The following is a 14,158-nucleotide window of genomic DNA, read 5'->3' on the forward strand; positions in this document are numbered from 1 at the left end:
GGCTGACTCCCTTCCACACACACACACAGCCTGGAACTGCCAAGGTGTTCTTAGAGCCCGTGGTCCCACACTCCCAGACCCCATCTTAGGTCTAGGTGGGGGCTGGACCTGGGAGTGCCTGGCTTGTCTGAGGTTGCCCCTGGTCTCAGGACTTCGGCAGCAGAGATGCTGGGAGGGAGGGACAGGACAGCCCCCCCCTCAGGCCTCACCCTCACAGCGGCTCCGATCCCTTGACAGGTGGTAGCCAGAGAGGCACTGACACTGGAAGGAGCCTGGAGTGTTGGTGCAGATGCCATTGTCACACACGTCCCCAGCCTCACACTCGTCCACATCTGCAGGGCAGGGAGGTGTCAGAGGGTCAGGCTGGAGGTGGTCTTGGGTCCCTGCTGCCCCATAGCCTAGGGCACCAGAGCTGAGGCCCGCAGAGCTAAGAGAACCACGAGCAGGAGGTGACCAAGCCAGGTGCTGTCAGGGACCTGGGGCCAGGTTGAGGCTAAAAAGCTCTGGCCATTTAGGATGCCTGCCCTGCCTACCCCTTTCACTCACCCTCACCAATCAGAAGCTCCCCCCATCCTCTGTTTCCATACTGCCCTGGCCTTCCTTGAACCTCACTTCTGAGCCCCTGCCCCTCACCCATCATGGCTCCCTTCTTCCTGTGTAGATAAGCTCCACCCTATCTCTTTGCTCTTCTCACAGAATAATTTCTCCCACTCACACCGTAAAGGGACCTGGCTTGCTCCTGAAGACAAGCTTCACTGCTCTTAGAAGCTGGTCGTTGCCCACACCTAGACCCCTCCCACCCTCTTTATTGTGTCAGTGCCCATCAGATAAACTCCCTCTTCGGGAGTTTTCAACCTCCATGTAGACAACCAGGCCCAGTCTCTGGCCTCACTTCCCCCAACCCCTCAGTCTTCCCTCACCTCAGTGTCAGCCACTCACTCTCAGGAGCAGAGGGGGCTTTTCCTCACTGGACCTGCCCCACCTTGGAAATCTCAGTGGCCACTTCCTGCAGCCTCCGCAGTTCTCTGCTCCACCTTCTCCCACAGAGTCTGGGAGCCTCCCTTTCAGATTTCTGAGATGCTCCTGAGCCCCCCGACTCTGACAGCTCCTGCCTGACCCCCTTCTCTCCACAGACTGAACCCCAGGGCTCTTCAGTGGATGACCCTCTAGCACCCCTGAGACCGTGAACAGGAAGGAACTTTCTAAAACTATCGTGAATCTTCCCACTCTTCCCCTTAAAATGCTTCAGGATGAAGCTGAACCTGTCCCTCAGCCCTAATTCCCTGCTCAGATCTTACAGTTAGTTCCCTGCACTCTCCGTGCAGTTTCTCACATGAGCCTTTGCCTGTGCTGAGCCCTCTGCTTGCATGTCGGTCCCGCTCACCCTTCTTTGCCTGGCTAATTCCTATTGATCCTTTAAGACGACTCAGGCCGCCTCCTCCCGAAACCGCTGGTGTTTCTGGGAGCATCCCAGCTCCATCCAGGTCCACACTCCTGAACTCCATACTGTGTCCCAGTTTTTCTGAATCCCTGCCTTCAGCCCCTCTACTGGTGCGTAATAAACATTCGTGCGGGGGTGTGTGGCTATCACCGTCCCCCCCGTTCTTTGACATCAATTTTTCTCCCCTTCAAATGCAGGTAATGTGCTTTGTACACTCAGCTTCAAGCCTAGCCACCTAACACCCTGTGTAGAAACTCTGGCAGACCTTCCTCGGTGAGGTGCGCTCAGAGAATGAGTGACCGATCAATGAACCAGGGCATGAGTTAGCCACCTTCCACCCACCCGTTGTACAGACAGGGTGCCCAGGTCCCAGCGTTGGCGCGGGAGCGGGTGGCCGGATAGGGTGCAGGACTGGGGCTCACCCAGGCAGCTGCGGCCGTCCGGCGCGAGCGCGTAGCCCTGGGCGCACGTGCAGCGGAAGGAGCCTGGGAGGTTCTCACACCAACCCGGCGCGCAGGGACTGCCCTCGGCGCACTCGTTCACGTCTGCGGCGGAGAAGGCTTGCCTCGGACTCCGACCCCGCGCCGCCGTGGGGGCCTTCACTCCCGGGCCTCCACTCTCACGGGCTCCTTCGTCCCCTTCCCAGGCGGACCGGGCGCCACCTCCCCACAACCTCACAGCGGACCCCGCCCATTGGCCTCCGAGGCCCCGCCTTCCACCCTGACCCGGGCCCCGCCCCCACCGCGACAGCCCCCGCCCACTGGCCTTCGAGACCCCGCCCTCACCGCGGCAGGCCCCGCCCCCCTGGCTGCGGTAGCCGGGCTGACAGGCGATGCACTTGAAGCTCCCGGGTTTGTTCTCGCATTTGCCATCCGGGCAGGAGCTAGGGTCCCGGCACTCGTCGATGTCTGTACGGGAGAAGGAAAGGGACCCGACTGGGGACCGTGGACCGACAAGGTCCTCGGCAGGGCTTCCCTCCGTTAGATCAGCAAGGGAACCCGCCCTCCATGCTCCTCGACCCCAACTTCTGATAAGTCTAAGTGGCCAGAGACAGGAGTTCGGGCCCTTGCCCCCAGCCCAAGTTGAGAGACAGAGAAGCCCACTCCCTTGGTCCTGAACGGGGTCTCCCCACCTTCGCATACAGGCGGTCGGGAGGCCTTGAGCCGGTAGCCGGGGTAGCAGTTGCACTTGTAGTGCCCGGGGAAGTTGATGCAGAAGCCGCCATCTCCGCACAGGTGGGGCTTAGCGCACTCGTTCAGGTCTGAGCGGGAGGAAGAGGCGCGAGGCGGTGCGCGGTGGCGCAGGGAGAGCCCGCCGGGGCCAATTAGCCCAGTGCCGCCCCGCCCGGCCACGCCCCCGCGCTTACCCACGCACGAGCGCCCCCCGGCGCCGACGTGCAGGCGGTAGCCGCGGTTGCAGTGGCAGTTGTAGGAGCCTCCAGTGTTCATGCAGATGCCCCGCCCGGCGCCGCACGGATCCGCCTCGCACTCGTTCACGTCTGAGGGCGACCCGCCGGCGGGAAGACGTCAGGAGGGTGTCGGGCCCAGGGCTGTCCCCGGGACCACCCGCCCGGCCGCCCGCCCCGCGCTCACCCACGCAGTAGCGGTGCTGAGGGTGCGACCGGTAGCCTGGGTTGCAGTGGCAGGAGTAGTCGGAGGGGCCCGGGACGCACTCTCCGTGGCCACAGATGTTCTGGTTCAGGCGGCACTCGTCTGTCTCTGCGGGCGGGAGCCAGCCAGGTCAGGGGCCTGGGCAGGGAGGCCTCACCCTCTGTCGCGTCCCCAGGGAGGGACCTCGACATCCCGTTCCTAATGATCCCAATACCTGAGCCTGGTCACATCATGACCTCAGGTCCCTGCACCCCCATATTCCAATCCTGACACCTCTACCCCAGATAATCCCGATTCCACGACATCACATAGCCCCAAACCAGGAACCCAGCTCCTTCACCCCAGGACCCTTCATACTTCCATCCCCCCTCTCTTCAAGACCCTGGCTCCAGTCACCCCAAACCCCATCATACTTCCATCCCCTGAGGGCCCTCTGTCATCCCAATACGTCTACCCCAAACCAAAAACCAAACCCACTGCAGTCGAGTCCGACTCACAGCGGCCCTGCAATTCAGAGTAGAACTACCCCATAGAGTTTCCAGTGCCCTAAATCTTTAGGGAAGCAGATTGCCACAGAGCAGCTGGTGGGTCCTAAGTGATGACCTTTTGGTTAGCAGCTGAGCACTTAACCACTATGCCACCAGGGCTTCTTACCTCTACCCCAGGGGTTCTGAAACCCCCTTCTCCTCATACGCTAAACCCTGTAGCCTCAGTCACACCAATATCTTCTACCCCAGTGACACCAACAGCCCTTGCCCCAGAACCAGAGCCCCCAATTCCAGAATGGTTGATTGCTTCCTCGCCCCAAGACAAGCAGGAGCTGATTCCCTGGTGAATTCTGGCTTGCCCAAGGGGTGTGCACAGGCAGTTAGATCCAGGGACCCTGTCACTGTTTCTGTCACCAGTCTCAGGGCTTCCTGCCTTCTACCTCTCTCTTCTTGGTCCCCACTGCCCACCAGCCTCATCTCCAGTCCCCTTCTCCCATGTAACCCAGGCTGTGAAGCTGGACCCTGCAACCTCCCAAAGGCACCTGCCCAGTGGGCCTTGCTGGCTGTTCCCTCTACCTGAAGTGCCTCTCTCCATCCTCTCCCCTAGGCCTCTTTAACACTCCCTTCCCTAAGTCTCACCATATGTCTTTCCTCCACATTCCATAGCCCCCAGGGCTGGCTCTAGGTTGACCCAGGCTATGCAGGCCTCCAAGGCAGCCACCTTCCACTCCTGCCCTCACTCCAGGAGCTCATCACGGCCCAAGGGCTCAGTGAGGCTGGTGGCTCCCTGGTGGCTTTGAAGTCCACACAGACCTGGGCATGAATCTGGCCCAGCTGTGTGACTTGGGGCATGTTACTGAACCTCTCTGAGCCTCTTTTCTCACCTGGAAAACGAGGCTTAGCAGTGGCCACTTAACAGAGTGCAAGAAGATTAAATGATATTTGGTATGTAAAACTCTTAAAAGACAGTCCCTGGTACACAGGAATTGTTCGGTCAGAGCTAACAATTATTATAATGCCCAAACCCTGCAGACATTTCCCACAGCCTCCGGGATCGAATCCAAGCCTCTTAAGGCTCCCCATATGCTGGCCCTTCGCATGTTCAGAAACACTGATCTGTGTGTGGTTTCGCCCTCCTCTGCCAGGGTTTCATGCTTCCATGACTTTGACCAGATGAAACTTCACTTGGAATGTCCCTTTTCCCTAACCTGCACACCTCATTCCTTCCCTATTGTTGTTGTTGTTAGGTGCTGCCAAGTCGGTTCCAAAATATAGCGATCCTATGTACAACAGAATGAAACACCCACCACCTGGCCGTGCACCATCCTCACAATCACTGCTATGTTTGAGCCCATAGTTTCAGCCACTAAGTCAGTCCATCTCATGGAGGGCCTTCCTCTTTTTCTCTGACCCTCTACTTTACCAAGCACGATGTCGTCCAGGGACCAGTCCCTCCTGATAACATGTCCAAAGTATGTGAGATGAAGTCTTGCCATCCTCACTTCTAAGGAGCACTCTGGCTGTCCTTTTTCCAAGACAGATTTGTTTGTTCTCCTGGTAGCCCATGGTATATTCAATAACCTTTGCCAACACCATAATTCAAAGGCATCAATTCTACTTCAGTCTTCCTTAGTCATTGTCCAATTTTCGCATGCCAGTCAGGTGACTGGAAATATCACGGCTTCTGTCAGGCACACCTTCGTCCTCTAAGTAACATCTTTGCTTTTCAACACTCTAAAGAGGTCTTTTGCAGCAGATGTGTCCAGTGCAATACTGGCTCTTCCATGGGTGTTGATTGTGGATGCCAGTAAAATGAAATCCTTGACAACTTCGATCTTTTCTCCATTTATCATGATGTTGCTTGCTGGTCCAGTTGTGAGGATTTTTGTTTTCTTTATGTTGAGGTGTAATCCATACTGAAGGCTGTGGTCTTTGATCTTCATCAGTCCTTCCCCACTTCTTTAACCTTTAACGGTCTTTTAAAACCCCTCCCGAAAGCCTTCGTTCATTACCACCCTATATATTATCACAGCCCCAGACTTCCTTCTCTATTTCTTTCATAGCATTTATAAAACAGGCTAACTATTTACTTATTGATCTGTTTGTTTGTCTGCTGCACAAGGACAACATATTTTTGGTCTATTTTGTTCACTGCTGAATCACCAGCACCTAACCAGTACCCGGCAAGTTGTGGTTGTTGGTAGTTGCTGTCAAGTTGATTCTGGCTCACGGCAATCCCATGTGAGCAGAGCAGAACTGCTCCATGGGGTTTTCTTGGCTATAATCTTTACAGCGGCAGAACACCAGGCCTTTCTCCCACAGTGCTTCTGGGTGGGTTTGAACCATCAACCTTTAGGTTAGTAATCAAATACAAACCTTTTGCTGTACCCAGAAGCCAACCCCACAGTGCCGTTTAGTCGCCGTCAAGTGGGGGCCGATTCATGAAGACCCCATGTGTGCAGAGTAGAACTACTCCATAAGATTTTCAAGGCACTCGACCATTTGCCACATCCAGGCACCGGACCCCACAGCAGACTCTGGGTAAAAGCTACCGCTGTTGCCAACAGCCTGTTAGCATTATGGAAGGACCAGGGAAGAAGAAAGGCGGAAAGCACTAAGTTTGGGGGCGTGGCCTGTCCAGGGCGTGGCCTCACCGGGCGGACCTTACCTGTGACCTGCGTGGGGGCGATCTCCACCGCACTGCGGGACGTGGGCAAGTCCGGCAGGAACAAGCGGACAGTGGGCGGCGAGGGGCGGGAGATCAGCTCTGCAGGCAGGACATCAGGGGGTGAAGCGGGGGCTAGCTGCCCCACTCCCAGCAGGCCCTCGGTGGGAACGTCACCTCCCAGCTCCACCACCTCCCAGAGCCTCAGCTGTGAAGTCCCCCCCGCAGTGACTCGTCCCTGCAGTGCCCAGCTCACCCGGGTAGGGCCGGGCAGGAGCCGTGGTGGCGGTCGGGTGGCTCTGCTGTGCTGACCGCTCCTCGATCACTGGCTGCGGGTGACAGCGGCCTGAGTCCTGTGGTGCCCTCGCTTTCCCGCCCCTCCCGCCTGGGCTCGAATACTCACTGAATCCGTGGTCACCACTGAAAGGCAAGAAGATGGGGCTGTTTAAGTGCTGGGCTGGGGGAAGGGAGTCGGGTCTGGGAAGAGCAGCTGGGCACCTGTGGTTAGGGTCTCCAAGAGTTCAATGATCAGGTCTCTGGGTCAAGAGTTAGGGGTTAGATCCTGAGGTCAAGGAATATCTTCATCAGGGTCAGGAGACCAGGTTCTTGGGTTATGGATAAAAGATGAGGGGGTTCCAGCCCAAGGTTAAATCCCTGGGTCAAGGGTCAGAGGGCCAGGTCTGGGGGCAGCATTTGGGTTGGATCCATGGCTCAAAGGGATCAAGAAGTCAAAGGAGTAGAGTGATACATCTGGAGGGCAGTGGATGGGTCAAGGTTAGGAGCTGGGGGTTAGATTCTGAGGTCAAAGCTGTGCATCAGGGGTCAAGGGGTCAGGTCTAGGGCACATCATTGATCAGGGAATGGAAAGAATCAGGCCAGACCTCTCTCTTCCTCAGTGTCCTCCGGTGGTGGTGCCCGGCTGGGGCTCTCAGGCAGCTGCTGGGGCTTGGGCGGCCCATCGGGGTGCAGGAAGAGGGAAAAATCGCTTTCGCCCTGAATGGTGAGCGTCTGGTGGGAGGTGAGGATGTGGTACCCCTTCCCAGCAGGGCAGATCTCCTTGAAGGCAGCTGTGCCAGGGCAAAAGACAAGTGAGTGTTCCCTGAACAGGCACCCAGACAGCCCCTGGCCTACCTGCCCCGGGCTCACCAGTGCCATCAGCTGGGCAGCGCTGGCAGCGTGCTCCCCAGGCCTTGCCGACACTGCAGCAGCAGAGCTGGCGGGTGAGGCGCGTGGTCAGTGGGTGCTGGCACTGGTGCTCGGGGCTCACCAGGCGGAAACACAGGCTCTTCTCCTCCGGCTTGTCCACTGCAGGGGCGGGTGTGGGGATCTGGGCCTGAACATGGCCCCTGTCCTTCTGCCCAGCTGTTCCAGGCCTTGCTCCTCTGTCTCAGACAACCCCTGAACCTACGTGACCCCCTGAACTTGTTACCCTGATCTCATGTGACCTCTGAAACCTATGTGACCACTGACCATAGTTGCTCTAAGCCTCATCTCTACTGCCCATTCAGCTCTTGACTTCATGTGACCCTTTAACCCCATGGGACCCCTGGCCCCACTACTCTAGACTTCACCGTTCCTACTCATCAAACCCATGATCTCATCCGACTGATCCCATATAGTCCCTGACCCCATGAGACCTCTAACCCCAGGTCACATGTGATCCCTGACCCTACTGACCTGCCCACATGATTCCACCTGCTCTGGGCCTTGCTCCTTCTTGGACCCTACCCTGACCTCTTGTGGACACTGACCCTGGCTGCTCAGAGCCTTATCCTTCCCACCCAGGCCTGTGACCTCCCAGGGACCTGGCCCCCAGGCTCACCAATGCACTGTGTGCGTGAGGGGCCCAAGCTATGGCCAGGCGGGCAGACACAGCGATAGGAGCCAGGGTTGTTGAGGCAGTCCCCATGGCGACACATGCCAGGCATCGTGCACTCGTTGATGTCTGTGGTGAGCAGGAGTTTGGTCCCTCTAGGCTGAGGCCATAAGGTGACAGCAAGCTGCTCCAAGGACCCCAGCTTTCTGCCCCAGCCCTGCCTCCTCCCTTTGCCCACCTTGGGACCTCCTGCAGTGAAAGCAGCCTGCCCCTCCAGCCCTCACAGGGCCATGCCATACCCTGGCAGTGGGTGCTGTTGAGTCTCTTGTAACCCTGGGGGCAGTCAGCGCCCACCTCCCCACGCACAGGCCCTGGTTTCTGCACCCCTGTGTCTGCAGAAAGAGGGGGGCATGGTGGGGGGAGTCTGGAGACCTGCAGGGGGGGAAGGAGGGCTCTGGGGGATGGGCGGTGTGGGATGAAAAGGAGTCTGGTGAGCAGCAAGGGGGCTCAGGCTACTCTGGGTTGGGGTTCCCACTGCAGAAGTTGGGGCGTGAGGGGGGTTCGCCCTGCAGTGGGGGCACCCTGCTGAGCCTGCACTCACACTGCAGCTGGGGGCACTTGTGGCACTTGCTCTGGCCCCAGGCCGTGCCGATGCTCCCGCAGCAGTCCTCCTGCTTGGTGAGGCCCGGGAGGGGGTTGCTGCCACACTGGGGGGGGGGGCATGGAAAGCAGTCACAGGGCGCCCTACTCCCACCCGGCCTCGCTCCTGTGGCTCCTCCTCACCTCCCCAGCCTGTGGGTAGGGAATGGGGTGCCCTGGGCCCCCAGTTTTAAGCAATCCCCGTGAGTTGGGGCAGGGCAACAAGGGCCGGTCCAGCGGGGCTGCGGGGTCACTCACAGGCTGCTTGGGCAGCGTGTCCTGGAAGCAGCGGCCCAGGGGCTTCTGGGTGGGTGGCCGGGGATGCGAGGGCTTGGGGTGCGGTAGCAGGTGCTGGGCAGGGGCGGGGCCCTCAGCGTTCAGCCCCTCGATGCGGTGCACCTGCACGGAGGCCTCGGGCGGGTGGTGCACACGCACGTTCACCACAGGGGGCGGGGCCTGCACTGAGGGCGGGGCGGACGACCTCAGGGATGCCCCGCCCCCGGGTCGCTGGCCCCGCCCAGCTCTGTCTCCCGGGTCGGCCCGTGGTTTGGTACCTTCCGCTGAGATCTGGCCAGGTCCGAGGGGCACCAGAAAGGCCGCGTGCTGGGCAGGGGGCCCCTCCCCGGGCCCAGGCGGGTCGGCGATCACCTGGACCGCGTAGATGGCGTGTTTGCTGGCCACAGAGTCGCCCTCTGGGGCCAGGGGTGGCAGGGCGCCGGTGGACAGGGCTCCGGCCCGGCCCAGCCCGGGGCCTGAGCTGCCGGCGCCCCCGCCAGCCCCGCCGGCGGGCACCTGACAGAAGCGACCCGTGAAGTCTGGGGGACACAGGCACTGGTTTCGGGAGGAGCACTGGCCGCCATTCATGCAAGGCAGAGGGCACACCACTGGGGAGGGGGGAGAGAAGGCAGATCAGCGCCGGCCCAGCCCCTCACCCACATCCTGCCTCTCCTCCCTCCTCCCTACTTCCTCGCCACCCACTGGCTCTATCCCCCTCGGGAAGCTGGTTTTTGTGACACGTCCCTCCCATTGCATAGAAACTGCCTTTCCAGGGTCCCCCAACATCCTCATACAGACAGTGCGTTGGGTTCTGGAGTCTGTTGGACTTGACCCTGAGCAGTACTACCCCTCCCTGGGCCTAGGGATCTCATCACAGGGTTGTTTGGGTATTAAATGAGATAATGTCTAGTATGCAGAAGGTGCTTCATAAATGGTAGCAAATGATGGTGAGAAGGTGGAACAGCCTTTCCCTCCCTGGCTCTCCCCTGGAGCCTTTCCTGGGTCTCCCACCTCTCCCTGGTGCCTCTTCTTCTCCCTAAAGGAACTCTCCCCTGATCCAGGCCTCACCCTCTTTCTCTCTCCCCCCCTTGGACCTGCCATCCCAGGGCCCACACCTCCCCACTGACAATCATGTTCACAGCTCCAGCTCCTGCCTCCCACCCCTCCAAGACCTCTCCTGTGCACCTCTACCCAGGGGACAGTCTCAGAAATCAGTATCCTGTCCCCACCCCCTCCTGATGTCACACCAGTACTGGGGCACCCCTGCCCGCCCAGTCATCCAATCTGAACCTTGAGGCGCCATCTCTCCTGCTCCCAGCCTGCCCAGGTTCCAGCCTCTGTAGTTCCCATTAATCCATCTCCCTTCCTCCTCTTGCCCTCTGCCCTGCCCTGGCTCAGGCCTTGCCACCCAGGCCCCTGGCTGGTTTCCTCCCTCTCCTGCCTGTCCACTCTCTCAGTATCCCCAGAAAAATCTGCCTTGGGCAAAGGTCTCACATAGTCACCCCCCTGCTCCCCACTTGCCTCGTTGCCTCAGCATTCAAGGCTCTCCCTGGCCCAGCATCAACCTTTCTTTCAGCCCCATCCCCTTCTGCTCCTTCCATGTGCACCCCATCCCCCAGTCAAGTTGGACTCTTCTCCCTTCTCTGCCAAATGCCACATCTTCTGCCTCTGTGGCTTTGTTCATGTCAGTCTCTCCATCTCTGAGCCGTGTTCCCCAGCTCCGCATGTTCAGATCTTATCCTTCCAGGAAAGAAGCCTTTCCTTGTGACCCATCCACTCCTGCTCCCTCTCCTGAGCTGCTGTCTCCTATCCTCAGCTCTGCCTGGCACTTGGCTTGATTATATCCATGTCTGTCCCTCGCACCATGAAGGGTGATTTGGAGGGCAGGACTGGGTCTGCCTTAGCTCTGGGTACCAGAGAAGGTGCCAGGAAAATGAATGAATGAATGAGTCGATGCTACACTCACAGGTATGTACATGGGATCTGTGTCTCTCTGTCACAGGCACTCGCACGGGACATGTGCTTCCAGCCTTGGAGTCCTGAGCTGATAGACCAGCCTCAGCCCTCTCCTGCCTGCCCCATGGCTGCAGGAAGCTGGGGGTGCTGCTATCTGGGACAAGAACTAAGACCAGAGCTAAGACTAGAGCTTTCCTGGCTAAAAGCATCTCAACCCAGCCTGGCCCATCCTGCCTGGCCTCATGGGCCCAGGCCTCCCAGAACAGGAGGGGTGTGTCCTGGGCCAGGGGAGTCAGGATCCTCTCCTTTCTGCCTCCCAGTGAGTCACTCATAGCAGTAAGGATGACCTCCCAGTGACACCCGCCCACTGTGGCCTGGGCACCGAGCCTGGGGGATGTGGGCAGCCTGGGCAGGATGGCCGGGGGCCTGGGAGGCTGTGCACATGGACACACACACACAGTCATTCTGACACCAAGACAAACTCACATAAACACTCTCATAAACTCACTAAAAGTGACTGGAGGCACCCACCCAAGATAACAATACAAAGAAACCTGCACTTAATCACAGTGTACCACCGCAAAGCCCACACATGCCCTGTGTGTGTGCCATGCATACACACACATCATCATTGTCATCTCATGAGAACTATGAACACTTGAGTAGGGTTCCAAGAGTGTGAGCGGGTCGGTGAGCATGGGAATGTGTAAAGGGGCTGTTTTGCTGGTGCCATCCTGGGCCCAGCCTAATTACCCTATCCAGGGGGGTAATTACCAATGGGACACCTCCCCCAGCCTGGCCCACAGCCGGGAATTACTGGTCAGGGCCCTGGGGGAGGAGAGCTGAGCCCCAGGCCTGGCCCTTTGAAGGGAGATGCTGGGGAAAGCTGGTCTCCAGGCTGAACTGGAGAGGCCAGGAGGGACTCAAGGGCCCCTGGGGCAGAAAACTGTTCAGGGCGTATAGGAGGAGGCTTAGGTGGGGCACCAGGATAAGGAGGGACTGAGGACCCGAATCAGTTTCTACCTCTGATCCTGTACCCCACTTTTAAGGTCTCAACATCCCTCCCATCCCAGACCAGTAACCCCCTCACCCCTCAGCCCTGACCTCAGCCCCTCCTCTCAGAAACACAGGCATCTACTTCTGGCAGGCCCTACATTAGATCTTTAAAAAAATGTCCTTTTTCTTCCAGAAGTAGCTTTTTGGGGGGAATATTTACCCCTTCTCTGATTCAGATGTCCCAACACCAGCTCACATCCTTCAAAACCCCTGTTCTGGCCCCAACCCTCTGAAAAGACAGCACCTTCCAGCAGCCAGTGTCATCCAGGACCCCAGTATTACCCCCACACCCTGGACCCCAGCCCTAACTCCAAATGCGAAGTCCAGGCAGCCACGCAGCTCCCCTGAACTCTGGCCCCGGGACCCTAGTCCCCCATCTCTGCTCTCTGGAGCCCAGCACCCAGTCTCATATGCCCAAGACTCTGCGGGGCATCCCACCATTGTCCTGGCGCCTGTCCTCCCCCCAGTCGGTGCCCGCTGGCCCTCACCCACGCGGAAGCCGGAGCCCGTGAGCGTGTCTGTGCTGTGGCCGTTCTCTCCGATGAGCGTCATGTTGGAGCCCTGCTGACAACTGTCCCGACACTGGCCCTTGAGGCAGGTCCGCTTGCAGATCACGGGCGCAAAGACCACCTTGAAGCGCTCGCGGGCCAGCGCCCCGCCCCCGCCGGCCCGCTCGCCAGCCGGGCCCCCTACCGCCCCGCCGCCCTCACCCAGCAGCAGCAGCAGCAGCGCCAGCAGCCCCGCCGCGCCCGGCCCGCGCATCGCAGGGGCCAGGCCGCCGGCAGCCCCGCGGGGCCCGCGCATCCGGGGCCCCGGGACCCCGGCGGGCTAGCCCGGTGCGCGGGGAGGACGCAAAGCCCGGAGCCCCGGGAACGAGGTCGAGCGGACAGCGGGGGGACAGGCACAGAGGAAGCGGGCAGCGGGGGACAGCGGCGCGGGCGGGGGCTGGGGGAGGTGGCGACGGAGGCTGGACCGCGGGGGCCGGCAGAGGCCCCGAACTCAGGCCGGCTCCCAGCGGCGAGGACGAGCAGGCAGGAAGGCGGCCCTCCGCGCCCCCGGCCGCGCTGCCCGCCCGCGGCCGCCTGAGCAGGCGCGGGCGACGCGAGAGCTAGGAGTTGTTTTCCCGGCCGAGCGCGGCGGCGGCGCGGGGGCTGGGCGCTGGCCCCCCGCCAGGGAGACGGCTCTTTCTGGTGAAAGCGTCGTCGCGGCCGCCGGAGGAGAGGGTGTGCGGGCGGGGAGGCCGGGGGCGGTCCCCACCCGGTGCCCGCCCCGCCGGAACCCGCCGCCGCCGCCGCGCTGGGTCCCTTCCAGCGGCCTCACCTGGGACCCGCGGCCGCAGGCCAGATTCCTCCGGGCGGGGCCCCAGCGAAGCGGGAAACCGAGGCTGCGGGGCGGGGCGGCTGGGGTCACACGCAGACCAGAGAGCGGGTGGGGCTGGAACTCAGGCCCCTCACTGCCCCCCTCCCCCCGCCCCAGGCGCCCTTGTCCACGTGGGGGTCTCACAGCCTCCAAACCGTTTCTCATCAACACTGGCCCACTTCCTTTTGAGGAGGGGATCGGGCACTCTTGGGGCAGGGGCTCAGTGAGGTGAAGTGACAAGCGGGGGAGGAGGACGGGATACCGAAGAAGAGCAGAAAGAACAAAGCTGGCAGCCCAGCCTCCATGCCAAGCCCCCTGCAAATGGCTTCCCGGTGCCCACCCTGCCCTCCCCCACTTTGTCTGGCCGGGTTGGCGGGGCTGGCTCTGGGCCTCAGACACTCTGGAATCGCCAAGGGCTGAGCTCAGGGCCTGGCCCCCTTCCCAGGCTGAGAGCCTGGAGGAGGGGGGCACTGCTGGAGGGCCCAGGGGGCTGGAGAAGGACAGAGCAGGGCCTCAGGGCAGGGGCTGCCAGGGGCTGGGGAGCGGCCCTAAGTTTGCTCAAGGCTGGGGAGGAGCCAGGCCTGTCCACTGGCCTGGAAGGGAGGCCCTGGAGGGCTGTGTCTCCTGGGCCCCAGGCCACTGTGGGGGCCTGGCCAAGAGACCCCAGGTTCAGGCTCTGACTCACAGAACTCAGCAGGAGATGGGGATGACCAGAGTCAGGAGCAGGACACTGCCAAGTCAGGGCAGCACCAAACCCTCTCCTGGAAGGCACCAGCAGTGGCAGTCTGACTGGGGGAGGGAGTTCCGGAACTTGCCTTCAGACACACCTGTCGAAGGAGCTTGTTGTGTTGT

At 60.4% G+C, this 14,158-nt stretch overlaps 1 protein-coding gene across 2 annotated transcripts in view; it reads right to left on the reverse strand.

Moving 5' to 3' along the window:
• The window catches only part of LTBP3 (latent transforming growth factor beta binding protein 3), a 16,660-nt gene extending 3,613 nt beyond the window's left edge, over window positions 1-13,047 (reverse strand). Inside the window, exons 1-17 of one of the 2 annotated variants that reach the window (XM_049892477.1) lie at window positions 12,436-13,043; window positions 9,214-9,543; window positions 8,918-9,120; window positions 8,622-8,727; window positions 8,320-8,412; window positions 8,027-8,149; window positions 7,351-7,509; window positions 7,086-7,271; window positions 6,608-6,624; window positions 6,461-6,533; window positions 6,208-6,306; window positions 3,034-3,159; window positions 2,808-2,939; window positions 2,574-2,702; window positions 2,227-2,349; window positions 1,864-1,986; window positions 210-332 (exon numbers count right to left, since the gene is read on the reverse strand). In XM_049892477.1, coding sequence (XP_049748434.1) covers window positions 210-332; window positions 1,864-1,986; window positions 2,227-2,349; window positions 2,574-2,702; window positions 2,808-2,939; window positions 3,034-3,159; window positions 6,208-6,306; window positions 6,461-6,533; window positions 6,608-6,624; window positions 7,086-7,271; window positions 7,351-7,509; window positions 8,027-8,149; window positions 8,320-8,412; window positions 8,622-8,727; window positions 8,918-9,120; window positions 9,214-9,543; window positions 12,436-12,751 — 2,461 coding nt within the window. In that variant the 5' untranslated portion in view covers window positions 12,752-13,043. Of the gene's footprint in view, window positions 1-209; window positions 333-1,863; window positions 1,987-2,226; window positions 2,350-2,573; window positions 2,703-2,807; window positions 2,940-3,033; window positions 3,160-6,207; window positions 6,307-6,460; window positions 6,534-6,607; window positions 6,625-7,085; window positions 7,272-7,350; window positions 7,510-8,026; window positions 8,150-8,319; window positions 8,413-8,621; window positions 8,728-8,917; window positions 9,121-9,213; window positions 9,544-12,435 lie in introns of both variants that reach the window. The other variant, XM_049892478.1, reaches the window with a different exon arrangement.
• Window positions 13,048-14,158: the final 1,111 nt, after the last annotated feature.

Source organism: Elephas maximus, chromosome 7 (assembly GCF_024166365.1).
Source record: "Elephas maximus indicus isolate mEleMax1 chromosome 7, mEleMax1 primary haplotype, whole genome shotgun sequence".
NCBI lineage: Eukaryota > Metazoa > Chordata > Mammalia > Proboscidea > Elephantidae > Elephas > Elephas maximus.